We start from the raw sequence: 26,658 nt of genomic DNA on the forward strand, positions 1-26,658 counted from the left end.
GCTGACCCACCAGCCTGCATGAAACCAGACTCAGTGACGCCACAGCTGACATCAGGACCTGCCCTGGCCATCAGCTGCCCTGCCCGGCCCCAGCCTGGCAGTGGAGCCCAGGCCCCAGCTCCTTCAGTCTCGGGGACTGACGACTCCCCCTGTATGCCTGGTCCCCTGCAGGCCATCGGGGAGCCTGGTCTGGGGCACACACTTACCTGTGACTCTGGCTTGGTGCCATTTCCTTCACTTCTGTTTGAGCTTCTGTTCACATTTCATCAGGCTTTTGATGCACATGGGCAGATGAACTCCTTTAGGTTTTCTAACACCTGTTCTTTTCTCTTAATTTTTTTTTTCATTTTTGTAATAGCACACACACTCTTTCAATTATTGTTCTTCTATGGCCGTTTCATCCTTGTTTTCCCAAATTTTATTGTGAAGTTCTGGCCTCTTTATCTTCCCAGGTATGTTCAAGGTCAATCTTCTAGGGCTTTCCTCAAGTAGCTTCTTCCCCCCGAGGTGCTGGAATTTTTATCTGAAAGTATTTTAAACCTGTAAATCAGTTCAGAGAATATCAGCAAACTTATAATATAAAGTCACTACCTAGTAATGCTTTTAGTTTTCCATTTAATTGAAGAGCTTGCCTTGTCATTTGTGTTTCTCACAATATCATGTCCTACCCAGTTCTTATTAATTTCATCTTAATTTTGTTCCTATTGTGAGTGAGTCTATTCAACGAATCAGTTATCTCTGGTATTTAGAGGAGCTATTGAATGTTCTATTTTTACTTTGTAACTGGCAACACTTCCTAGGTCTAATAACTTTTGGTTGTTTTTCTAAGCAAACAGTGATGTCAAAGGTGAGTCACCTCGGTCCCCCAGCAATTGCCTGTCGTTTCTGGTTCCTGCCCTGTTGCATCCTCCGGCACCTGCACAGACAAAGCCAAACACTCCACGTGGTATCCATCGTTATTGTTTCCTTTGAATTGTGCGAATTCACCTTGAGTGTGCCGTCGGCTTTGATTTAGGAGCTTTTACTCAAGAAAAAGTGTTAAATTGACTGACCCTTTCTAAGGTGTGGGGACAGGTAAGGCAGGTGAGCTGGGCTGTTCGAGTTCCCTTTGGAGGTGGTCTGCATTATCCAGGGACCTTCTCACCTCTTGGGGATTCTCAGAGAAGCCCCCCTCTCTGTGACTAATCTGGAATTGCCTCACGGACTGAACTTAGACCAGATTCTCCCCAGCTGAATCCCCTAAATTCTCTCCAGGAGTCGAGTAAAGAGGGTCTGTTCGGTGGGCCAGTACCACTGGAGCTCTGCAGAAACGGTGAACAGAGTCTCCTGGTCCACTCAGCAAATGTCTGCACCCAGCTACTGTGTTGGAATCTGTGACTGCAGCGATGAGAAATTTTCAACGACATTGTCCCTGCCCTTTCATTCCTGTGGGAAAGTGAAATTGTTGTGTCAGATGATACGTGTGTCTGTTTCCAGAAGCGGCCACACCATCCCCCACCCCCAGCAGCCATGTGCGAGGGATGGCCCCACGCACTTGCCAGCTTCTGTTGTCACCCCATTTTATCTTCCTTCCCTGCTGTGGTGTCTCATTGCAGTTTAATTTGAATTTCTCTGATAATTGTGCTGAACACATCTTCATAGGCTTATCTGCCATTTAGATAACTTCTTTGGTAAAGTGTTCATTTAAACCTTTTACTCATGAGGGGAGGAGTGGGAAATGAGTTGCTTGTCCTTATTGATTCGTAAGGGGTTTTGATATATTCTGGATACAAGTCTTGTATCAGATATGTGTTTTGAGAATATTTTATCCCAATCTGTGGCTCGTGTTTTCACTTTCCTGACAGTATCACTGAAAGACAAAAGTTTTACACTTTGATTGAGTTCAGTTCGTCATTTTGTGTGATCCATTTCCTTTCGTGTGTCCTGCCCGAGAAACACTGGCCTACACCCACCGTGGGAAGATTTCCTCTTAGGTTCTCATCGGCAGGCTTCACAGTTTTTACTTCTGGGTTTAGGTCTATGTTCTACTTTTGAGTTATTTTCTATATCAGCTGTAAAGTAAGGGTTAAAGTGTATTTTTTTTGCATATAGATACATAATTGTCTTTATACTATTTGTCTAAAAAAGAACCTTTTCTTTGTGTCATCGAGTTACTTTGACACCTTTATCAAGAGGAAGATGTCAAAGTAACAATGAGAAAAGCTCCTTTGGGCTCTCTCATCTATTCCACTGATATATGTCTATCTTTATATCAATATAATGTTACTTTGCTTACTCAAACTTTATAATACGTTTTGTGATCAGGAAGTTTAATTCTTTCAACTTCTTTCTTACTCAAATACATAGGCTGCTTGAGGTCTTTTGCCTTTCTGTGTAAGTTTAAAATCAGCTCATCAGGCTGTACAAGAAAACCGGCTGCAATTTTTATAGGGATTGCATTTAATCTAGAAATCATTTTAGGGAGAATCGACATTTGAGCAATTCGAGTCCCCTCCTCATTCACGAACTCGGGGCATCTCTGTGTTCTTCGGCTTCTTCAGTTTCTCTCCACAGTATTTTTTAGTTTCACTGCAGGGGCGTTGCACACATTTTGTTAAATTTCTCTCTAAATAGTTTATGTCTTGCTGTTATTGAAGGTGGTATTGGTTTTTTAAATGTCTAATTGTCTGCTGTCTGCATGTAGAGATAGAATTCAAGTTCACATATCCCCTTGCATCCTACAGCTTTGCCAAGCTCACCAGAGGTCCAGGAGCCTTCTTGGGTTTCTGCACTTGACCTTAGCTGAAAGGCCAACAAGTGGTCTTGTGCTTTCTTTATGATTTTCTACCTAGATAATGATATTTCACTTATTTTTCTTTTTGTTTATGTCGATTATCATGTTTAAATTATTTTCCAAATTATGAGTTTTTATTACTTTTCTTGCTTTCCTACACTTTCTGGGACCTCCAATACAAGGTTGAATAGAGGCAGTTAAGAAGGATATCCTTGCCTTGTCCTCAGTCTCAGTCAAAACATTTGTTCTTTCACTACTAAGTAGGATGTTAGCTGTAAGTTTTTCATAGATACTTTTTCTTTGGTAGAGGAAATTCCCTTTTATTCTTAGTTTGCTAAGAGGTTTTTCTTTCTCGTGAGTAAGTATTGATTTTTGTCGAATAACTTTTCTACATCTATTGAGATGATGATTCTGATCTGATTTTGAAATTTCAAACCAACCTTGCGTCTGGGATACACCCCACCTAATCGTGATGTGTTTTCCTTCTCTCATGCTGCTGGACTCCACGTGCTAATCTTTTCTTGGGGATTGTTTGTGTCCGTATTCATGAGAGATCCCGGGTTGTGTGTTTTTTCTGGTAATGTCTTTATCTGACTGTGGTGTCAGGATAACACTAACCTCATGGAGCTAATCAGAAAGGGTGCCTGCTCTTCTACCTTCGGAAAGTGTCTGTGTTGTTTCATTCACCAGGGAAGCTGTCTGGTCATGGAGTTTTTTTCATGGAAAGGTTTTCAATCACAAATGCCATTTAAAAATAGACATAGGACTATTTAGGTTATCAATTTCTCCTTAAGTAAGCTTTAGTAGTTTTGCATTTCAATTTGTCTGTGCCCTCTAAGTTGTGAGGTTTATTGATGTGAATTTGTTTCTAAAATTTCCTTGTCGTCCTATTACTGTCTAGTGGCCCTGCATTCATCTCCCACCTTTTATTCCAGTGCAGCAAATGCTGCTCAAGCCATTGCATCTGTCACACTCCCCTTGGCCCAAACAAGTCATATGGCTCGGTCCTGAGTCACTGTGGGAGGGGCCTCCCGGAGTGGGTGGAGACTGGCAGATGCGACAAATTGGGAACCGTTACTTCAATAATCCACGATTCAAATTTCTTCTTACTGGTAAGTCCCTGACCTTAAGGAACAGAGTGGTTCGCATTCATTACTTCATGACTTCGTGTGGCCAGTTTTATTCGTGTAGGTGTAACCAGATCATTGAACACACATGAAGATTGCATTGTTGTTCAGGTTACCTGTCTGTACTTCCCCCACACCTGTCCCTCCCAGTGCCCTCACCACAGCTGCAACTGAGTGGTGGTGTCTTTAGCTGTTCAGCGTCCAAGTTCCCACCATAACAGAGGCTCTGGGAAGACAGAGACTGTCTCTCTTTGTCCAGGTTGTATCTCTAGCTCCTAGCATGTAGCAATTAATTAATCTATCCTCTACTAATTAATGTATTCTACATGAAAGCCTGCATTGCTACACCTTGACAACTATCTTTATGTCTAGGATACATAGTTTAATACAAAAGTTAGAGAATGTGGAGAGTGGCAGTGAAACAGATTCCACAAGCATGAACTGAGCACATACTATGGGATTACACTGCTGAAGGAACAACACTGTATCCAGCAGAGCCAGAAGGGGCTGCTTCTTGCAGTGGTGAGCTCCCTATTCATGGGAGGAATCAAGGATGGGCTGGGCAAGAGGAGATAGAGACACTGCAGAGGGGCTTGTGTGAACTCTGGGTGAAGGTTTGGACTAGCTGGTGCTCATGGTCCTTTCATCTCTGACACGCCGCCACTCTCCAGTGGAGACGTAGGAGGAGGGGAAAGGAGCTCAAGGGGACGGCCCCAGTGGGCGGGAGCAGTGGGGCTGGGGGGACAACAGCTTCGGAGAGAGGCAGAGGCAGTGGCCGGAGGAGGGGCAGAGGGGCTTCAGAGGGGAGATGCTGGGTGGTGTGTCGGTCCCTCATCTCACTCACTCCACAACCCGACTCTCTGCCTCCCCAGATGCACACTCCTGAGGCTGCTTTCTCCAAGGGCACTGCTGAGCACTCTGTCCCCATAGCTCCCCTGAGTGCTTGCCGAGTGTCTACCCTCCAGGCCAGTCCTGAATCCAGAGACGCCTTCCAGGAGCCCTCGTCTCCTCTGTTGCTCCTCCCTAGGCTCTGTCCTTGGCCTGTGTCTCAGGATCCAGGGGCCTCTGTGTCTCTGACGCCCACAGGCCACCTCTTGCCCTGATAATGACACTCGGGTCCAGACCGGCCTGGCCAGGAGTCACAGAGTCTCGGAGCCATGGAGTCTCGCAGGACTGGAACATCCCAAGATGCCAAAGTTCGTGTGTGATTTGGATTTTCCCTTATAGCCCTTCCCCGAGCCCTCGGGACTTGCAAGGGCCAGCAGGCCCAGCGATGAGCTCAGAGGATGATACAGGAGCCTTCTGGGTCGGGGCTGCAAGGGGCCTCCCAACATCACAGAGCAACTGGAGCCCCTTTTCTCCATGCTGGGCCCTGCACCCTCCTTCCCTACAGCCACCTTGTCGGGTCTCCCTACTTGTGACGTCCCTGCCTCACTTCCATCCACCCAAAGAACCCCGCCTCCCAGGGCAGGGGAGGGCAGCAAGGCCTGATGGACAGAGCATTTCTTCCCCTCAAGGACGTGCAAAGGAGAGCAGCACACTGAGATAATCTCTCTATGCTGGCCGGCATCGAGACAGAGGATGTGCAGGAGTGTGTGTGTGTGTGTGTGTGTGTGCGCGTGTCCGCAATAGACTATTTTTAGAGCAGTTTTAGGTTCACAACAAAAGTAGCATAAAACTGCTGCCCCTACACAGGCATGACCCCCCTTCGCCTTTGTTAACACTGATGACCCCACACTGACAAGCTAGGATCACCCAGCCCCATCCTTGACCCTGTGGCTCATCCTGGAGTTGTCCACTGTGTGGGTTTGGATAAATGCACCATGACAAACATTCACCACTTTGGTATCCTACAGAGTCCTTTCAAGGAGCTGAAAGCCCCACCTGTTCACCCCTCTGCCCCACCCCTGCCCCCGGCGGCCACCGACCCTTTTTCTGTCTCCACAGTCTCTCCTGGGCCACAGTGTCACAGAGCTGGAATCATGCAGCTCGTGGCCTTGTCGGGCTGGCTTCTTCCACTTAGTAAGATACATTCAAGCTTCCTCTGTGTCTTTTCATAGCCTGGCAGCTCATTTGTTTTTAGTGTTGAACAATGTCCCATTGTTCGATGTTGCCTAGTTCATGTATCCACCTACCTGCTGGAGGACAGCCTGGTGGCTTCCAAGGCCCACTGTGTCTGTGCGTGAAAGGGAAGGAGCTGAGCTGCCCTCCGGGGCACTGCGCATCTGCGGACACACACGGGCCTCTCTCGTTGCATGGGCTCGAGATTGTGAGCTCCTGCTCTCCTCCCAGTCCTTCCAGGACCTGAAACACAGCCTGTCCAAGGTGAGACACATCATCCTCCCTCCCTCCCCAATCCAGCCCCTCATCTCCTGCGTGCATCTCAGCACAGGACACCGCTGTCCACCCAGCTGCACAAAGTGGAGACCTGGGCACCTTCCCAAATGCCTCCCTCTGGTCCTTGCCTCCTGCCCCACCACTCAGCAAGACCTGCCAGTCCTCTTTCCAGCTCTTTCTACCCCCAAAGCCATGCCCCAGGCCATGGCCCACCTGGCACCGGTCAGGTGGTCCTGGAGACACCAGGCCCCTCGAGGCAGCCCTGAAGCTCACAGACACACACAGCTCTTTATGTAGCAGCTTCACACAGTTGATTGCATCCCCTGCATGTGCACATGCTTTTCAACAGGAGAGAGACTCGGTGCAGGGGGGGACTACTGGCGACGGCTGCAGACATATTTGGTTGTCAAAGTTGAAGCAGGGGTGCTGCTGGCATCTAGTGGGTTTAGGTCAGGGATGCTGCTCAACCCCCTGCAATGCACAGGCTGGTCCGTGGCGAAGAACTGCCTGGCCCCTGATGTCCAGAGAGCTGAGTGGGAGCCCTGCTCAGGAGACATGCACTCCAAGTCTTCCCCTGACCGCTGCTGGCCCCTGCCCCTGGGGAACCAACCGCCTGTCCAGATGAGAGAGCAGAGAAAATATTGTGTTCAGAAACTATATAATATCTTAGCACAGGCATTTCATGACTGGTGGGTTCATGTTTTGCACGTTTTTTAAATCTATTTTAAAATCAGTAGACTTTATAGAATAGTTTTAAATTTATAGAAAAATTGAGCAGATAGGCCCTGACTCATTTGGTTGGGCATTGTCCTACAAAGCAAATGTTCCCTGGTTTGACTCCTGCTCAGGGCACGTGCCTGGGATGCGGGTTTGGTCCCTGGGGGGGCCCCATGCAAAAGGTAAGCCATCAATATTTCTCTCTCACAAGAGAGAGGGAGAGAAATATCAACTGGTTGCCTCTCATGGGCCCCCAACTGGGGGCCTGCCCTGCAACCCAGGCATGTGCCCTTACTAGGAATCGAACTGGCGACCCTTTGGTTCACAGGCCAGCTCTCAATCCACTGAGCCACACCAGCCAGGGCAATAAGCAAAATCTTTTTTAAAAAATTGATAGTACAGACAGTCTCCATGTACTCTCTCCCCCAACACACACACACACACACTCTCTCTCTCTCTCTCTCCCCCATTTGTAACATCTTTGCTAGTATGGGACATTTGTTACAATTTATGAACCAATACCAATACATTAGTATCGACTAAAGCCCATGCTTTATTCAGATTTCTCCAGTTTTCTCCAAACATCTTTTTTTCTGGTCCAGGATCCCACACTACATTTAGTTGTCACATTCCCTTGGCTGTGGCGTCTCTTCCACTGCCTGTCTTTGATGGCAGGAGGCACAGCCGTCAGGTACCCTGGGGGGCTTTCTCTGGTTTCCCCCACCACTGCCGTTAGGGTTATGGGTTTGGGGGGAGGATGTTCCCAGAGGTAACGTGCTGTGTTCATGACATCATTATCAACGGTGTATACTGTCAACCTCATAATGGCTGTGGGCGCTGACCTTGGCCAACGAGCCAGGGGACACAACGAGTGTTTCAGGTTTGTCCACAGAAAAGGGACTCTTTCTCCGCCTTTCCAAACTGTGCCTTTTGGAAGGAAATCACTACCTGAAGCCCCACCCTTTCTCGAAGGCGGAGTATTGACGCAACTTATTTGGAATTCTGCAGGTCAGGTTTGTCCTTCATTTGTTAATGAATTCGACGAGTCTTTCTATCCGCCTGGAAGCGGGAGTATGTGTTTTCGTTCGTGGGGCAATACGCCCACGCTGTATCCGTTCTGTGGCGGCCGCCCCCCGGCCCCTCCCCGAGCCTTAGCCGTGGCCGTGGGGAGCGCCGGCAGCTGACCCCCGTCGGGTCAGGTCGCTGTGCACATCCTTTTCCCTCCGATGCTGCGCCTAGGAACTGACGATTATTGCACTCAATGGGCCGGAATAAAGAAAGCGGTCCCTTCGCTGGGGAAAACTGGAGAAGCCCTCCAAAACCTTCCACCGCCCTCCTCCGCGCGCGGCACCGCCTCCCAGCTACGGGAACTCGCCCGCGCCGGGCCCGCCTGCGGTGCCGGCCCTTCGCCTGCCCTTTTCCCCTCTCTTGCGTCCACCTCGGCCCAGGCAGTCCCCACCCGCCTGCCCGCCCCGCTCCCCAGCAGTTTGCTTGCTGTCCCGGCGCCGGGCCCCCGCTGAAACGGTCTCTTCTGACGTGTTAGTTCAATGCAGGTGTCATAAGGACTGGGACAAGCAGCCCCGAGGGTGCACAGGACTGATCGTTTGTTTAATTGTTTGATATTTCAGAAATGTCTCCCAGAGACCCTTGGGGGTCTGGTAATAGACCACCTCTTTTTCTTTTTCTTTTTAAACTAACTTTTGGATGGGGACATTACTGACACGAAGAGCAGCCTCTAAGAATGATTAATTTCACAACTTTAAATTTCTGTTTGTTTGTTTGTTTGTTTGTTTTTCTCTTAATTCTTACCTGAGGACAAGCTCACTGACTTTAGAGAAAAGGGAAGGAAGGAAAAATGGAGAGGGAGAGGAACATCGATCAGCAGCCCCGTGCATGGTCCCCAAGAGGGGAAGGAACCCACAACCCAGGCGTGTGCTCCAACCGGAAATCGAACCTGTGACCCTTCCGTCTATGGTGCGACCAACTAAGCCACACCAGCTGGGCCAAACTTCAGAGAGGCCACCACGGGACCCTGTGTGGGTGGGGAGGGCAAAACCAGTGGCCACACCTGAACCCCATCCCTGCAGCTCACTGTGGGCTGGAGGGACAGAGAGGGGACTCCAGCCTCCTCTGCTGGGAGATCCCCGGGCCACAAGCCTCACCCAGCCCCATCTGAGAGGCAAGGGTGTTTGGAGCAGGCACCGGTTCAAGCCCGAAGGGCAGCATAGTGCCTCAGCCGAGGACTCCTGACCCAGGGGCTTGGGCTCAGAGCCTCCTTCCCTTCTCCTTGGGAAGGGATGTTGCGAGGATTTAATGAGATTGTGCTGGACATAAAAAACTCTTAAAAATCATTACCTGTTAGTATGATTCCAGAAGTACATGCAGAGAGAATTGTGCAGGAGATTTGGGAGGTGTTCGTACACTCTCCCAAGTCCATTCCTGAAGCCTCGACCTACAGACACTCTAAGTCATCCGCCTCCCCCATCCCCAGCCAGATCACCAGGGCCTAGAGAGTTGGGAGGCATGACAGTCAGAGGCAGCCCGGGTTAGGAAGGGGGCGGGAGGTAAGGAATTGGGATGGGCCCGGGGCTGCACTCAGAGGAGCCAGTGTGACTACACCTGCCTGGGCCCAAGGAACAGGCCCTCAAGGGCGGGTGGGACCTGATTCCAGCCGCCCTGTGTGGGTGGGGAGGTCCAGCCCAGCCAGGAGTTCCAGTTGGCCCAGTGTGGAGGATGGGCCTGTGAGACCTCCGGCACTGGCAGAGATCATACAGGCTCAACTCCTGCTGCCGACCCCAGGGCCTCCCAGCCCAGAGCACTGAGGGCCCATGGGCCTGTCCTGGGCTAGCACCTGTGTCTGAGTGTGCGCTATGCACCCCCGGGAGTGTATGCTGGTGAGCGGTGGGCACTGCCGTTACCTGTGTTTGGCCTTTGGGTACACAGAGGTCATAAGAACCTTCCTAGGTAAAGCAAACATGCATGTGAGCTGGCTGGTCATGCCACACTCACAGGAGGAGTAAGGCATGGAAGCAGGCATACTGCCAGTGCCAGGATACCTCCCCATGCCTGGAGCTCAGACCCCCAGTGGTGCCACAGACGAGGACCCTGAGGCCCAGTGGGGAGAGGATTTGTCCAGGTCTTCCAGGGGGCTGGGACAAGAGCCAGGGCACGTGTATCACACACATCCTCACGTGAGCTCAGATGCATACACACAGGTGTCTTTGTGCACCCACACCCACTCCTGCACAGGCACATCCAGACAGGAGGGCCCACACCCCAAGTCCCCTCCCTTGGGCACACCCAGCCCTGCCTGGTCACACACTCTGGAGCACGAGACCCAGCCTCAGCCATACCTGTGCAATGCATGTGAAAGGGCCTTGGAACTTCCTGCAAAGGGTGGCACTCAGGGACCATGATCTGAGGCGGGCACAGGGCAGGACCTCAGGACGCTGACTGGCCATCGTGCTTCCTCATCTCACAGAATTTCACGTAGTCAAGGAAATGCACACTGTTCCATGCTGACGGAAATCCCTCTGCAGCTTCAGATGCACAGCCTCGTGCTCACATCCCTGACGCAGAGTTCACCCACCCAGTCTCACTTACATGTGATGCACTAACACTGCTGGATGCCCACAATGCCCACCTTACACCTACAGCCCATTTCAAGCACAACTTACACATGCATGCCTACACACCACCGCCATTGTGTACCACAACCAGGCACACCCAGACACCCACAAAGCACTCACATGTAGAGAGATATGTCCAGCCACTCAATTTCCATTCAGAAAACTGGCACACATGTGTGCAGCTTGTCACACTCACACTCAGACCCATGTAACATCCACAAATTCAAACAGATGCCAACACCAGCTCCCCACATACAAACACACTCAGAAACAAACCCAAACACATGTGTACTTATATACACACACAACCATAGCTGGATATGCACACTGAGACAGGCCCGAAGAGACCTAACACACAAACACTGCGCATTCACTGTCATACACAGTAGCAGACACACAGCAGCAGACACACAGCAGGTGCTTCACCACAAAAGCACAACAGAACACAAGCAGGTATTAGACAGATATCCACAAATAGGGGCTCAGACACTTACAAATACATCCAGTAATGTGCACACACTTGCATGTGTGCACAACTATATTCGCACGCCTCCACACTGACAGACACAATCAGACTTGTATCACACACAAATGTGCTTACACAAATATGCAGTTCTTAATAAATATGCATACTTGCACTCTCACAAGTATATCCAGAAATGGACCTTCTTACACAATTACACCCACTTCCACAGCTTACACATCCTGTCATAACTGACACCACAGACTCACCCATAACTACACTCATGATGCATGAAGATGCGTTCCAAAAGCACCCCCACACGCACTAACCACCCTGAGACCCTCACACACAAATGCACTCAAGCACAAATACCCCCACTACACACTGTTGGAGCCCCTAGCAAATTCTGTTGAAACCAGAGATACACGTGTGGACTTTCACAGTTACACCTGGTAACAGCCGTGCGAACACACACAGACACAAACAGTCAAAAGTACACACTTTCAGCGTCTGCCATACACTCCTCCTCTGGCCTTCACCACACCCCGGCACAGAACACAAGTACATTTGTGTGTTCACAAATACACACACTCACACAGCCACTGACGAGAGGCAGACACACACACACTCACCACTCCCACACCCTCTGGACAGACACCTACACAATGCAGGCCCTCTTACACGCATGATGTGGAAAACGTGGAACCCCGCATACATGTGCGCACTCGCAGACATCCTCACACACACTTGTTCGGCACCTACACACAGTCAGTGACATGTGAAGATATGAATACACATATTCTTGTACGCTCACAACACGCTATCAGAAACAGGTGCGCCCACACACATGTTCACACTCGCATGTAAGGGTACACACTCGGGCCAGCACGCACATTCGGAAACAGAGGGTCCCTCGTCCTCTCCAGTACGTTCACTGGACACACGCGCACACACGTGCACGCGCACACTCACTCCTCAGCCTCCCCGCCCCACCCTGCGGCGAAGGCCCTGGCGAGGCGCGGGCACCGGTCTGGGGGCGGGGCGCACCTGGACTCCGCCCCGGGGCGGGGCCGACGCAGCGTCGCGAACGCTAGCGGCCGCACCTGGCTCGGCGGCGGCCCGGGTGCGAGCGCAGCGCAGCGCAGCCCAGCCGGAGCGAGCACGGAGCCGGCGCCAGCAGCCCCGGCAGCGCCATGGTGGAGGCGGCGCCCCCCGGGCCCGGGCCGCTGCGGAGGACCTTTCTGGTCCCCGAGATCAAGTCGCTGGACCAGTACGATTTCTCGCGGGCTAAGGCGGCGGCCAGCCTGGCGTGGGTGCTGCGGGCCGCGTTCGGGGGCGCAGGTACCCTCTGGGGGCGACAGGTGCGGGGGGCGGGCCTGGGAGGTCGAGGTCGTGGGAACAATAGCGCGGGCCGCCGGGGTTCCGGGGCTCTGGGTTTGCGGCTCGGCCCGGGCGTTGGACTTTGGTCGCCGGGCTGCCGGAGCGTGGTGGGGGGTGGGGCCAGCGGCCCAGCTCCGCGCCAGGACCCTGGCGTCGCGGGCCCCAGGTGAGCGGGGAGGTGCCTATAGGCCGCCTGGGGTCTCCAGTGCCGGCCCTGCTTTGCACGCTCTCCTCCCCTTTACACACTCGCATCACGCGCTCGAGGACTCCCAACTCACACCCAGGACCCACACCCGGAGGCCCGGACGCGCACCCCGCGTCGGCCCCGCCTGCGCTGCGGGCGACGCAGGGAGCCCCGGAGACCCTCTCTTTGCCTCCACGTCCCTGGCCAGGGTTGGCAGCTGTGACTTATTGCCTCGCTTTGCCTAGGAGGCAGGCGAGCACAGTGGAAAGGAAAATAGCTTGTCCAAGATCGCCCGTGGCAGGGGCCCAGGCGCAGGCCCACTTGTGTGAAGAGGTCGGGCCACCGGAGAAGGGAGGATGTGGGTGGGTCCCCAGGATTGGAGGCCCTGGGCAGGCTCAGTCAGGGCCACACGCCAGAGCCGGAGCCCGGCCATGGGGAAGCTGGGGTTAATTAAGGACTGGGCCTTCCTGGGGGACGCCCTGCCCACCCACTGGTCCTGGCACTAGCTGGGCACAGCCCATCCTCCCTCAGTGGCCTTCCCAGATGAACCTGTTCTGGGCGTGGGTCTCTGTGATAGCAGCAGTCCCTCTCCCGGAGCCGCCCGAGCCTGTCTCTCTTGCAGTCTCTCTCCCTGCACCCTTGCACACAGGGCCTGTTTGCCCCCAAGAATCTGCTTGAGCAGGAAAGGCGGTTACTGGGGAGAGGCTCAGGTAGCCTCAGCCCCTCACACCCCGGGTTTGGAGGCCCCACAGGGCTCACCTCCGGGAATCAGAGCTGGGTTTGAGTCCTAGCTCCACCAGACTGTGGGCAGTCTCAGTTCTCTGAGCTCACATTTCCCCCTCGGTGAAAGAAGGCATTCCTTCACCTATTCGTCCATTTGCAAGTGGGCTGGGACAGTGCACAAGTGACTGGAATCCCAGTTGGTACCTTCTTCACCAGGCGGCTGGGAGAAGAGCGCTGCTACAGAATTCTCCGCACCATGCCTGGCACACAGGACATACTACATAGATGCTTGCTATTACTGCTGCTGGCATTGGTGTGCTGCTGATTTTATTAATAATGTGAATATTATTCATCATACCCTGGCCAGGGGACAGCAGAAATTACTATCCCATTTCACAGAAAGGAAAGTGAAGTTCTCTGAGGAGACGCACTGACTCTTAGACCTAGCCTCCCGTGCTGTACGACACCCTCCCTGAAGGTCAATTTCAATGACATTCCCCACCCACCTTCTCTAAACAGAGGGGGCTGAGGAAAGTGGGATACCAGGCCCTGAGAGAGGACAGAACTCTGCTTGGTTAATGAACTCTGGGACTCTTTACTGATGCCTTTGGGTGCCAGGCCAGTGCTGGGTGCTCCAGCTGGATTGGGGGTTGGATGAGGGAGAGTGGGCTATGGGACATGAGACTAGACCATCCCCGCCTTGAGTCATCCTTAAAGGGATGTGCAGCAGAGCTCCAGCAGGGAGTATGTTCCTGAGATCTCCCAGGAAGGGGAGGAAAAGGGAAGGCACCCTAGAAGGAGGGCTTGAACCTTGAAGTATGCAGAGGAGTTTGCCAGGGGGAGGGGATCACATGCACTGAGTAAGGCATGGGGTATGGACCAACAAAGAGAAGGAAGTGGGGGTCCTGCTGGTAACCAAGGGAGGCTGGGATGAAGGAGGTGCTTGAGACTGAGGAGGGCCTCTCAGGCCATGGGTGAGGGCCCGAGGGCACTAGGGGTCATGGAAAGTATTTGGGGACTGGCACGATGAGATCAGACATGCAGGGGGATCGTGGCTGGGGAAGGGATAGTTCTGGTGATGGCAAGGCCCAGATGCGAGGAGGCCAGGCAGCACGGCAGGCAGCGGGCTCCACAGAACTCCAGCTCAGAGATGAGATGGAAGGGTGCCACTGTTAAGCAAGTTTGGGAAACAGCACACACAGTCCCTTAGGCCTTCAGAGAGCCAGCACGGTGCACAGGGAGATGGGGTCCGCGTCAGCTCTGTCACTTACTAGCTGTGTGAGCTTTGGTGAGCCCTGGCTGGGGTCTGGGCCTTGGTTTTCTCATCTGCACCACGCACATAGGATGTCAGTGCTGCAGGGACTAAGTAACCGAGTATGCGACGGTGACTGTTGCAGCAGTAACTGCCAGTGTTGCTTCGGGCTGCTGAACCAGGGCCGCCGGACCTGCAGGCGCTGTAAGCAGGATGAGAAGCGCAGTGGCTTCTATAGACCTGGGATGGGAAAAGAACGAGAAATACCTCGGTAATAATGTGTTTATATCGGTTACATGTTGAAATGATACTATGTCAGGTGTCCGGGGGACCCTTGAACAACACAGGGGCTAGGGCGCTGACTGCCCCGCCACCCACCCTCCCTGCACAGTTGAAAACCTGTGTGTGACTTCTGACTCCCCCAGAACTTAACTACGAATAGCTTGCTGTTGACCTTACCAATAACAATAGTGGACTTACACATGTTTTTGTATGTTCTACATATTACATGCTGTGTTCTTGTAGTAAAGTGAGCTATAGAAAAGAAAATGGTATTCAGAAAATCATAAGGAGGAGAAGATGCTTTTACAGGATTTATTGGGAAAAATCCACATATGCACGGGCCCATCCAGTTCAAATCCGTGTTCATGGGTCAATTGTACATTAGGTTGAAAAGATTACTAAATGAAAATTGCTTGTTTCTACTTTTCCCATGTGGCTCCTGGAACATCTAAGAGCACGTGTGTGGCTTGCACTGTGTTTCCCAGGGCGAGCCCTGCACTGCAGTCAGCGCATCACAAACAGTGTATGGCACAGAGTGCTGGTGGGTCTCGGCTCTCAGGGGACACTGGCACTGTCTGCAGGCACTGCTGGCTGCTTGGGAGGAAGGTGCTAGAGACCATCCAGTGACTAGAGACCAGGGCTTCTGCTCAACACTTTACAACCTGGACAGCCTGCCCCACCCCCCAGGCGAACACAAAGAATTATCCAGCCCCAAGTGCCAACAGAGCAGAGGTGGAGACGCGCTGGGATAGAGGAAGTGCTTGGTAAACATTAGCCATCGGTGGCAACATCTCACCTCAGTTTCATTTTGAAGGCCCTGACAAGTCCTGCAGAAAAGAAACATGTTCCGTTTGCACCGGTGGGAATGAGTAGGAGCTGGAGAGACAGGGAGGAGTGTTTGGCTTTGAAAGATGCCAGGAGGTTGAAGTTGACTGCATGTTGGAGGAGAGTGAAGGAGAGATGGTGATTTTTCACTGTGATGGGAACAGAGAGAAGGAGCAGGTTTGGAGCGAGATGCTAAGGATTATGGGAGTCACCAAGGCCACAGCATGTGCTCAGATGGCAGTGGAAGCCATCATATATGTGTGGGGGGTGGACATGTCCATTTACAAGGTCATCGAGACAGCTGCCAGGAGCTCTGCCTTGAGGGGGCAGGTGTGGAGGGGCCTGGTTTGAGTGATGGGAACCTGGGAGACGCTGAGGGGAGGACGACTTCCAGAAGGATGAGGTCCTGGGCAGAGAGCCCAAGTAAGACACAGGCCTCGATTGTGCATTGGGTGGCCACTGTGGCCTTGAGAAGGCAGGGACCTGGAAGGGCAGGAGCCAGGCTGGGGAGGTTGGGGTTGGGTAGGCTGGAAGGAAGTGAAGCCTGGAGAACTCTTCTTTCAAGGAGCTGAGCTGGGAGGGGCAGAGAGCAGGCACAACTCTCCACAGGGGTGGGGCGTTTAGTGGGAAGGTCAAGTGTGATTTTAGGGGGTGGGGAGAGAGCCCAGCCAGGGAGGGACTGAAGTCAAGGATGCTTGGGTCCTTGTGGGTGGGAGATATCTGGGAGTGTGGCTGTGACAAGAGGCACTGAGGAAGGTCTGGTCGCATTCAAATGTTCTAAGTGATAGAATCCTGCCCTCACTCTTTGAAACACATGGGGAACCCCAGTACACAAAACAGCTTCTCTGATTGGAATGAGTGGGGCCTCCCGGGAAGAACCCCATGAGGGTTGGAACCCCCACATTGGCCTCAGTTACCTCTTCCTTGTTACCTCTTCCTTGGCCTTCCTGGATTTTTCTGGCAGCTTATTCTGATCTCTCTCCTCCCCACCCTTGGGTCCTGCTTGAGCCCTGCCCCTTGTGTGGCTTCCTCAAGCCTCTTCCTAGTCTTCAGTCCCATTCACGGTGTCCAAGGCTGCATCTGCAACAGGACCCCACTGCTCTCCTAAGCCCCAGACCCTCATACTGAGCCTCTTGAGCCCCCCAACCCCAGTTACCACCCCCTTTTCCCTCCCCCACTCCACCATGAGGCCCCTGGCACCTCCCTCCACATCCTCCCTTCAGTCACCCAGTTCATCTCCCGCCCCCCCCCCGCCCCCGCCAAGTGTCTGCAGTGTGTCCACTTCTCCCATTGGGTGCCCTGCCAGCTGAGAAGGTATAGAGTCTGTTAAAGGTCTGGATGTGAAGGCCAGCTCCATCATTGCTTCACTGTGTGGCCTGAGGCAGGTGCTCCCCAGGGTTGCATTAAGGTGTAAATGAGCCTAATGGGGTGTTGTGGGGAACTGGTGTGGGTGATTAAGCCATGTAGCATTGTAATGGTCCTCTTTCCCCTCCCCTCACCCCCCAACAAGACCTCCCGCCTTCTCCCCACACGCACTTGTGCACTCTTCCACCATCTGATCTTCACGTGCATCTGAACACCATCAGCCCTTCCTCTGGCAAACTCCCCCACACTTGTGTCTTCTCTCCCAGTGCCATCCTCCCTGGCCCAGAGCCCCCCCTTAACTGGAGCTGTGTGATGGTGTGGGTGTGGTTGGTTGGTTCCCGGAGGCCCTGACCTTCCCTCACTCCCCTCACCCGCACAGAGCATGTGCCCTCGGAGCTATGGGAGCCCTTCTACACCGACCAGTATGCGCAGGAGCACGTGAAGCCCCCGGTGACACGGTTGCTGCTCTCAGCGGAGCTGTACTGCCGGGCCTGGCGGCAGACGCTGCCGCAGCTCGAGACGCCCCCCAGCCCCTCTGCACTGCTGGCCCTGCTGGCACGGAGGGGCACGGTGCCCACACTGCCGGAACGCCCTGTGCAGGAGGCTGACCTGCGACACCAGCCTATCCTCATGGTAGGCCCTGAACACTGGACCGCTGCACTTGGCTACTTTCTGGGGCCCCACCCAACAGGCCTGGCTCCTCCCACCCAGGCTAGCTCCTCCCAACAGGCCTCGTTCCTCCTATCAGTACTTCTCCCACCAGGCGTGGCCCCTTTCCAAAAGATACTGCTGTGGCCTTTGAGAACTGGCCTATATGGCCCACCAGATCCTAAGACCTAGTGTGTGACCTCAAAGCTGAGCCCACCAGGAAGTAGCTCTGCCAGAACCCCTGTCTTGGTTGCTTTCCTGAGGCCCCGACCTTCAAGCCCCTCCCACTTCCAGATTCTTCCCCTTGATTCCGTTCTGATCTCACCCTTCAGTCCTTGTGCCCACAGGGAGCCCACCTAGCGGTCATCGATGCCCTCATGGTGGCCTTCGCCTTAGAATGGACAAAGACGCCGCCCAGTCCTTTGGCCCTGGCCAGCTTGGAGCACAAGCTCCTTTTCTGGGTGGACACGGTAGGTGGGGTTAGGCCAGGGTGGGCTGGGGCCAGGGTGGGCTCAGGGACAGGATCGCCCAGTGACCACAGCGCTGCTCTCCTGGTTCCCCCAGACGATTCGGCGGCTGCAAGAGAAGACAGAGCAGGAAGCAGCCCAAAGAGCATCTCCCGCAGCCCTCGCAGATGGGGCGGCTCCAGCACAGCCCTCGGTGAGACAAAGGCGAGCAGTGGACGAAAGGACAGTCAGAGGCTGGGTGGGTGGGGCGGGCGGACCTCATGGCCCTTTGTGCACTGAGGCTGTTGGAGGTGACTCTCTCTCTCCCCCCACCCCGCCCCTCCTCCGTGCCTACCCCTCATCTCTCTGCCTCTCTGGCATCAGTGCCCCACCCGCTGGTACTGGAAGCTGGTTCCTGTAAGTGGGGCCGTCTCTGCCCCGTCTGCCTGCCCTGTTTGTCACTCTGTGTTTGTCTGCCTGTCTACTCCTTCTCCTACCTCCCCCCAGCTGTGAGCAAAGGAGGTGTGACCCCCCAGCCCTGGGGGACAGACAGAAGTCCCCCATGAACCAAGAGAAGGGGGGATATCTCCGGTGTTCATTGACAGGGCAGACCCCCCCCCCCCCACATCAATTACCTGACAGAGTGAACCTCCCCTTCCATAATCAGGAGTGTAGAACTCCCTTAGCTCATCCATGAGCCCAGATGGGGAGTCCCCAGGAGTTTCAGAAGGGAGGACCCCAGCCCAGCAGACACGTGGCCCTGCCCTGAATGGCCAGGCACATGGAGAAGACCCCTCCTTGCCAAGAGGAAGGCCCTCAAACCCAAAAGAATGTGGATGATCCTTCCCGAGACTCCAGCTTCCCTAAGGAGAGAACCCAGCTTTGGGGGGTGGGGAGTGCCCCTCCCAGAAGCACGACAAGGGGAATGGGACAGCTGCATGTGGAGGGAGGAGACTGGATGGGGTCCTCCGCCTTTTCTCACTCCTGGGGCCTGGGTTGGGGGTTCCTCCTCTTCTGCCTGCCTGCTTCCTCTGCACCCCCTCCTGAGCTGGGGCCTGGGTCTTCTGTGAGGGAAGGATTCCCTGCATGGAGGCTGCTCTGTGGGGTCCCTCCAGGCTGGGAGGAGCTGGGATCCCCAAAGCCGGCCAGAGTACAGGCAGGGCGCTGGACAGCCATGGGCTCATGACAGGGCTCAGGGCTTTCCTTCCCACCCCGGAGGTGTGCTCGGTTGCCCAGCGAGTCAGCATCTCTCCCGTCCTGCTGATGGCTGCTCCTCTCCCCCCAGCACGCAATTGCCTTCTGTTTGAAGGAGTCGGGGAGCAAACCCCCCATGGTAACGTATCCCCCACCCCAGGGTCCCAGGAGCCCCTGCCCCAGACCCCCACCGCTAGCCTGGCTGCTCAGAGACACCTCCTCTGCCTTGCTGCTGCCCTTCCCCGACTCTGGGCTGGCCCTCACTCTGGCTCTGGGACCCCCGGCTTCATGCCCCCTCGTGGCGGAAACCCCAGGCCTCCCTGCCCAACCTGCATGACCATTGACCTGGGGGCCAGCCTGACCTCTGACCTGACCTGGCTCCCACCTACAGATCCGATACCGTAAGGACCGTACTGTGGCCAGATGTGCCCCCTGCTTTCCCAATGTGACTGGCCTCCAGGACCTGGCCAATGGGGCTGCACTGGCTGCCACAATCCACTGCTACTGTCCCCAGCTGTTGCGACTTGAGGGTGAGTGACCGGGCCTGGGCCAGACCCTGCCCTCAGGAGCCCAGTGTCCTAAGACTGTTCCCAGGCCAGTGCCATTGTCATTGTGAGTGCAGCTTTCAGAAACAGCAAGCCTGGGTTTGAACCTCTCTGTTCCCCTAGATAGCTGTGTGACTTCACGTAAGCGTCTAAACCTCTCTGCGCTTCATAAGATTCATTCCTGCAGCAAATGCTTCTAGTGTGAATTGTATGCCAGGCCCCATTTTAGAGGCCAGGGATCCAGTGAGAACAATACAGACCTCATATCCTAGTTTGGGCAGAAAGACAGTAAGTTCATCCAGAAGACCAGCCCCAGTGTTGGGTGCCCAGGTCACAGGGGAACCAGGAAAAGCTTTGTGTGTCGAGTTCCTTGGGGACAAGTGCCCTAGGCATTGGCAGCAGCAGATGCAGGGACCCGAGGAGCAGCCCGTTCCGGGGCCTACCTCGCAGAGGGCGCCTGGCCCTGGGTCCACAGCAGGGCTCCTTCATCCAGGGCCCCTGCCCACCCCCAGACCGGCCTCTGTCCCCGCAGAGGTGTGCCTCAAGGACCCCATGTCTGTGGCCGACAGCCTGTACAACCTGCAACTGGTGCAGGATTTCTGCGCCTCCCGCCTTCCTCGCGGCTGCCCGCTGTCCCTCGAGGACCTGCTTTATGTGCCGCCGCCCCTGAAGGTGAGGCCGCCTCGGCGTCTGGTGGGCCAGTGTGGGCATCCAGGACTGTGGGTCCCATGGACTGAGCCCTCCTTCTGCCTCCAGACCAACCTGGTGGTGCTGCTGGCTGAGATGTTCGTGTGCTTCGAGGTGCTGAAACCCGACTTCGTGCAGGGCAAGGGCCTGCCCGACGGCCACGGTGAGGCCTGGTTCCGTCCAGGTGAGGAGGCAGGGGGCGGGAGGCCATGCCCTGCCTGACCCTCTTTTCTCCGCTGCAGCTGCCTCCCCCCAGGCCACGGAGGCCTCCACACCTCAGAACAGCAGTGGCAGTAGGTATGCTCTCCCCACTGGGTGAGTGTCCTGGCTGTGACGGTCCCCTTCTCCTGGCTGGTCACTGGCCGGGGCTCAGGGGTGCTTGTGCCCTACTGTGGGAGAGGTGGGGGGGGGGGTCCCCTGGCTCACAGGTGTCTCTTGCAGTTCTCCTGTCTTCAACTTCCGCCACCCACTCCTGTCACCTGGCGGCCCCCAGTCCCCACTCCGAGGATCCACAGGTGAGGGTGGGTATGGCTTGGACCTGGAAACCACCCCCAAAGCCCCAGATGACTTCATGTTGTCACCTCTTGACCCCTCCATGGGTACCTCTGGCACATGGTGACACTCACGGACCCCACACTGACCTCCTCAGTGGCTCAACAGGACTCCCAATATCACTGAGTGGCCCCCAGCTGTCCATCCACATGCGGACCCATCCATGACTCACCCAGTGACCTGCCCAGGCTAACCCCACCCAGGGTCCCCAGTGTCCCCCTTAGTGACTACTGAGTGACCCTTCACCACCCCTCCCAGGCTCACTGAAGTCCTCCCCATCCATGTCCCATATGGAGGCCCTCAGCAAGGCCTGGAACCGGCAGCTCAGGTGAGGGTATCTCTGGGGCCTGGGGAGTGGAGAGGGTGGGGCCAGGCTGAGGCTGGGGCTGGGGCCGGGCCAGGGCCAGGGCTTGACCTGGGGCTGACGCCTCCCTCTGGCCGCCCAGCCGCCCCCTTTCCCAGGCTGTGTCATTCAGCACCCCCTTTGGCCTGGACAGCGACGTGGATGTCGTCATGGGAGACCCTGTCTTACTCCGCTCTGTCAGCTCGGACAGCCTGGGCCCCCCGCGCCCCATCCCGGCCCTGACCCCCGCCCACCAACCACCAGAGCCTGGCGACCTGCCTACCATCGAGGAGGCCCTGCAGATCATCCACAGTGCCGAGCCCCGGCTGCTCCCAGATGGGGCTGCCGATGGCAGCTTCTACCTCCACTCACCTGAGGGGCCCTCCAAACCCCCGCTGGCCTCCTCCTACCCACCCGACAGAGCACCTGTCTACTTGCCTCACCTTGAGGGCCCCTTGAAACTGTCTCCCTGCCTGGCAGGGGAGGTACTGAAACTGCCAGCCCCATCTGACGGCTCCCCAAAGGTGGTAGCTTCCTCACCAGCAGCCAGCAACTCTGAAGTGAAGATGACCAGCTTTGCTGAGCGCAAGAAGCAGCTGGTGAAGGCCGAGGCAGAGGCTGGAGTGGGGTCCCCGGGGTCTACCCCAACGGCACCAGAGGCCCTGAGCTCAGAGATGAGTGAGCTTGGAGCTCGGCTTGAAGAGAAGCGGCGGGCCATCGAGGCTCAGAAGCGGCGGATAGAGGCCATCTTTGCCAAGCACCGGCAGCGACTGGGCAAGAGCGCCTTCCTGCAGGTGCAGCCACGGGAGGCTGGAGGGGAGGCGGAGGCAGAGCCCGAGCCAGCCCCGGAGCCAGCCCCTGGTGGGGAGCGGCCATCGGGCGAGGGCCAAGGCGAGCCATCCCCAAGGCCCAAGGCAGTGACCTTCTCACCAGAGTTGGGCCCGGTGCCTCCTGAGGGCCTGGGGGACTACAACCGGGCGGTCAGCAAGCTGAGCGCTGCTCTCAGCTCACTGCAGCGGGACATGCAGCGGCTCACAGACCAGCAGCAGCGGCTCCTGGCCCCGCCTGAAGCACCTGGACCCACCCCACCTCCCGCTGCGTGGGTCATCCCCGTCCCCTCCACAAGTCCCAAAGCTGCATCCACCAGTCCTGCACGGCGACCCCCAGCTGCCCGGCGCAGCCCCGGGCCGGGTCCCAGCCCAACACCCCGCAGCCCAAAGCACACGCGGCCAGCGGAGCTGCGACTGGCACCCCTGACAAGGGTGCTCACACCTCCCCACGATGTAGATAGCCTGCCCCACCTGCGTAAGTTCTCGCCGAGCCAAGTGCCCGTGCAGACACGCTCCTCCATCCTCCTGGCCGAGGGGCCACCTCCCGAGGAGCCCATGGCCAGGCCAGGCCTCATCGAGATCCCACTGGGCAGCCTGGAGGAGCCTTCGGCTGAGAACGAGGGGGACGGGAGCCCCCCTGGTGCTGACGATTCTTTAGAGGAAGAGGTATCTTCAGAGGGAGTTCCCCGCACCGGGTTGGGCTTCTTCTATAAGGTGAGCCACCTTAGTTGGTGGAGGAGAGGGAGGGAGGGCTGGCTGGTCAGGGAGTGGGTAGAAGGGTGGGTGGACACGCGGTCAGGTGAAGAGGACATTCCACAGGATGGACAGATAGAAGGAGCTGGTGGGTGGACAAAGGTGGTGGAAGGGCGCTGTGTATGCACGTGGGAGCAAGCAGGCAGACAGTGTGTGTATAGCCAGATGGACGACAGGTGGGGTGGGTGGATGTGCCACCAGCCAGGTGGAGGTGAGCAGATGGACAGACGGGTGGGTGAGGGACAAAACGGACAGACAGGGCAGGCATCTCCTCCCCGTGCTGCTGTCTCCCTCCCGATGGCTTGGCCAGTTCCCCTTCCTCGTGGCACCCCCAGCCTGGGCCACCATTCCTCACCTGGACACCTGCAGTCACATCCTGACTGGTCTGTGCTGGCTTCCTGCACCCCCTACAAATCCCTGGCAGTTTACAACTGGAGGGCTAGACAGATTTTCGGAAAATGCAGACTGGTCTTTGTCACAGCCCTGTTAAAACCCCTCCACAGCTCCCCTTGCCCTTAGAACTGAACCGTTCCTTCGGCTCACCCCAGCTCACCCCACGGTGTGCCGGCCACCTGCCGCCTCCCTGTTGTGCCACACACTCATAGGGCTTGTTCTGGCTTCAGGGCCTTTGTCCTTGCTGTTACCTCTGCTTGGACTGCTCTTCTCACCCCTCCCCAGTTAAGTCCTCTTCCTCATTCTCTGGGCTGCCTCCCTGGAGCCCCACTTGGTGCCTCCCTGCAGTGCAGACCGGTAGCTGCCTGTCGAGGTGCTATCAGACTGTCCCCGCTGTGTTAAGCATCCTGTGGTAGCAGCGCCCAGGCCTGCCCAGCCCGCTGTGCTGGCACCCAGCTTATGGGGCTCTGCACAAACTGGGCGCCAACTAAGTGCCTTTAGGGCAATCACAAAATCCAAGGGTCAGGTAAGTGGCTTGGCTGGTGGTCTGGTTGACTGATCAGACTACCACTGGGCGAGGGGAGAGGCAGCCAGCAGCACTCAGTGCCTGTCCCCAGGATGAAGACAAGCCCGAGGACGAGATGGCCCAGAAGCGGGCCAGCTTGCTGGAGCGGCAGCAGCGGCGGGCAGAGGAGGTGCAGCGGCGCAAACAGTGGCAGGAGGCGGAGAAAGAGCAGCGGAGGGAAGAGGCTGCACGGTGAGGCCGTCCTGCCCCAGGGACCCCAGCCCCAGGGACCCTGTGACTTGTCTGACTGCTTCGTTCCCTCCACCTGCAGGCTGGCCCAAGAGGAGCTGGCCCCCGGCCCCCTGGCCCCCATTGCCAGGGCCCCAGCTGAAGAGGAGGTGGGCCCTCGGCGGGGGGAGTTCACACGGCTCGAGTATGAGCGCCGGGCCCAGCTGAAGCTAATGGATGACCTGGACAAGGTGCTGCGGCCAAGGGCCTTGGGGACTGGAGGGCCTGGCCGGGGTGGACGGAGGGCCCCCAGGCCACGCTCTGGTTGCTGTGATGACTCAGCCCTGGCTCGAAGTCCAGCCCGTAGCCTGCTTGGTGAGCCCCTGTGGGGTGGGGACGAGTATATTACAGCGGCAAAGGCCAGCTCCTGTGGGTGATTAGGGTCTGGGGTGGGAATGCCCAGCCTGCTGGGGGCACTTCCAGAGGGGTGTGGGGGCTGCAGGAGGTCGAAGGCTGTTAGGCAGAGCTGGCCTGGAGTCCTCTCCAAGGTTAATGGATGAAGGCCCTTGGGAATGTTGGGGGTGAGAGAGGTCTGCTGGGGGCTGCACAGGGGGAGGGCCTGTCAGGCAAGGCTCCACTGGGCATTTTGGGGGGCAGTGGGGCTTCAGACAGTTTCTGACTCACTGCAGTCTGCCCCCAGGTTCTCGACTCAGCAAGGTCTACTCCCAGTCTACCCTCTCACTGTCGACCGTGGCCAATGAGGCCCCCAACCACCTTGGCGTGAAGAGGCCCACGTCTCGGTGAGTTGGGCCTGCGCAGGTGGCCTCTCCAAGTCTGTGTGTGGGTGTGAGCTGCGGGTGACACGGCAGAAGTGTGCTCATCTGCCGCTGCAGAGCTGGAAGGGTGTGTGCATGGGTGGGACTGTCTCTCTGCTGGAGAGGACCTACGCTGGGCCTATGAGCTGCAGGGAGTGGTCAGCATGCCTGAGGCCGGCGGGGGTGGGGGTGGGGGTGGGGGGGGGAATGCCTAGACTTGATCGTGTGTATGATGCACAATGCACACACACACCTCCCACTCTGCCGAGGGCTCCAGGCTCTCCCTTCCCCGGTCCCATTGCACACAGGGCAGTGTTACCCCACAACTGCATCTCTGTCCCGCCCTCTTCCCCTGCAGGGCTCCATCCCCATCAGGCCTCATGTCCCCCAGCCGCCTGCCTGGTAGCCGTGAGCGTGACTGGGAGAATGGCAGCAACGCCTCCTCCCCTGCTTCAGTGCCCGAGTACACAGGTGAGTGGGCTGCAGGTGGCCTGCGCGGGGCCCCACCTGGGCCTAGCCAACCCTGCTGACGGCCTTGCCCCCTAGGTCCCCGGCTGTACAAGGAGCCCAGCGCCAAATCTAACAAGTTCATCATCCACAATGCCCTGTCGCACTGCTGCCTGGCGGGCAAGGTGAACGAGCCACAGAAGAACCGTGTTCTCGAGGTCAGTCTGGGCGGGGATGGGGGCCAGCAGGAGGGCCAGAGGCCTCACTGGGCTGGCTGACGGCCTGCCTCCCCTGCCCACCAGGAAATTGAGAAGAGCAAGGCCAACCACTTCCTGATCCTCTTCCGGGACTCGAGCTGCCAGTTCCGGGCCCTCTACACGCTGTCAGGGGAGACGGAGGAGCTGTCTCGGCTGGCGGGTTATGGCCCCCGCACAGTCACGCCCGCCATGGTTGAGGGCATCTACAAGTACAACTCTGACCGCAAGCGCTTCACCCAGATCCCCGCCAAGACCATGTCCATGAGCGTAGATGCCTTCACCATCCAGGGACACCTCTGGCAGAGCAAGAAGCCCACCACCCCCAAGAAGGGGGGCAGCACCCCCAAATAGCCCCGCCCCGGGTGGTGCTTGCCCATCACCCTCTCAGAGGACAACCTAAAGGACATCCAGTGGGTATTCCTGGGTCCTGTCTGTCCCCAACCTTGTCTGGGGTGGGGTGGGGGGGGCTGCAGTCCCCACCCTCTAACTTTTGTCTGATCCTGCTGTGGGGGCTGAGCTGGGAGGTTCAGGGACTCAGGGCTCAGCTCGGCCCCCTGTCTGTCCTCCCTCCCTTCTTGAATAAAATGACCAAAAGAGCCCTGGAGTGCGGGAACTGGTGTGAGGCTGGCTGGGGCGCCTGGCACTGTCTGCCTGAGGGTCTTTCAGTGTCCGCTCTGAAGCTGCTCGTCCCTCCGGCCCCCTTACTGGCCCCGATGCAGCTCCAGCCAAGGTCGTGACTCCCCTGCCAATGCTCCCACCCCATCCTCAGAACCATTTCACAGCCCCTTCACTGGCTCTTGGACACAGGAGGTCTCTGCCCAGCCCTCTGCCTGTGGCCTTCCCCATCTCTGCTCAGTGTGGCCGTTAACTATTTGTCTCGCCTACAGCTTGGTCGTGGCCAACTGCTACACTTGACCGTCCTCCAGCCGCCTGCCTGCCCCTCTGGACTCGGTCACTG

General features: G+C 56.3%; 1 protein-coding gene across 10 annotated transcripts; it reads left to right on the forward strand.

The window, feature by feature from the left end:
• The first annotated feature begins 12,128 nt into the window (after nucleotides 1-12,128).
• On the forward strand, nucleotides 12,129-26,299 carry CAMSAP3 (calmodulin regulated spectrin associated protein family member 3). 10 transcript variants are annotated; one of them, XM_036014215.1, is made up of 19 exons: nucleotides 12,129-12,387; nucleotides 17,437-17,690; nucleotides 18,038-18,175; nucleotides 18,270-18,365; nucleotides 18,536-18,568; nucleotides 19,437-19,484; nucleotides 19,737-19,875; nucleotides 20,423-20,562; nucleotides 20,647-20,740; nucleotides 20,820-20,892; nucleotides 21,019-21,092; nucleotides 21,388-21,457; nucleotides 21,576-23,016; nucleotides 24,066-24,205; nucleotides 24,285-24,556; nucleotides 24,882-24,981; nucleotides 25,355-25,467; nucleotides 25,543-25,661; nucleotides 25,746-26,299. In XM_036014215.1, the coding sequence occupies exons 1-19, from the start codon at nucleotides 12,240-12,242 to the stop codon at nucleotides 26,049-26,051; spliced, it is 3,798 nt and encodes a 1,265-aa protein (XP_035870108.1). In that variant the 5' UTR covers nucleotides 12,129-12,239; the 3' UTR covers nucleotides 26,052-26,299. The 10 variants fall into 10 exon arrangements, with proteins under 10 accessions (XP_035870108.1, XP_035870113.1, XP_035870111.1 ...); XM_036014217.1 differs by having other exon boundaries at nucleotides 12,130-12,387; nucleotides 20,820-20,874; XM_036014216.1 differs by having other exon boundaries at nucleotides 12,130-12,387; nucleotides 18,053-18,175.
• Nucleotides 26,300-26,658: the final 359 nt, after the last annotated feature.

The sequence above is a fragment of the Phyllostomus discolor genome, chromosome 13, assembly GCF_004126475.2.
Source record: "Phyllostomus discolor isolate MPI-MPIP mPhyDis1 chromosome 13, mPhyDis1.pri.v3, whole genome shotgun sequence".
NCBI classification, from domain to species: domain Eukaryota; kingdom Metazoa; phylum Chordata; class Mammalia; order Chiroptera; family Phyllostomidae; genus Phyllostomus; species Phyllostomus discolor.

Bases quoted from the DNA above. Each gene is read 5' to 3' on its own strand.
- CAMSAP3 (XM_036014215.1), top strand. From the start codon at position 12,240: ATGGTGGAGGCGGCGCCCCCCGGGCCCGGGCCGCTGCGGAGGACCTTT. The intron at 18,176-18,269 runs GTAGGTGGGGTT...TGGTTCCCCCAG, and splicing joins TCCTTTTCTGGGTGGACACG to ACGATTCGGCGGCTGCAAGA. The intron at 20,563-20,646 runs GTGAGGCCGCCT...TTCTGCCTCCAG, and splicing joins ATGTGCCGCCGCCCCTGAAG to ACCAACCTGGTGGTGCTGCT.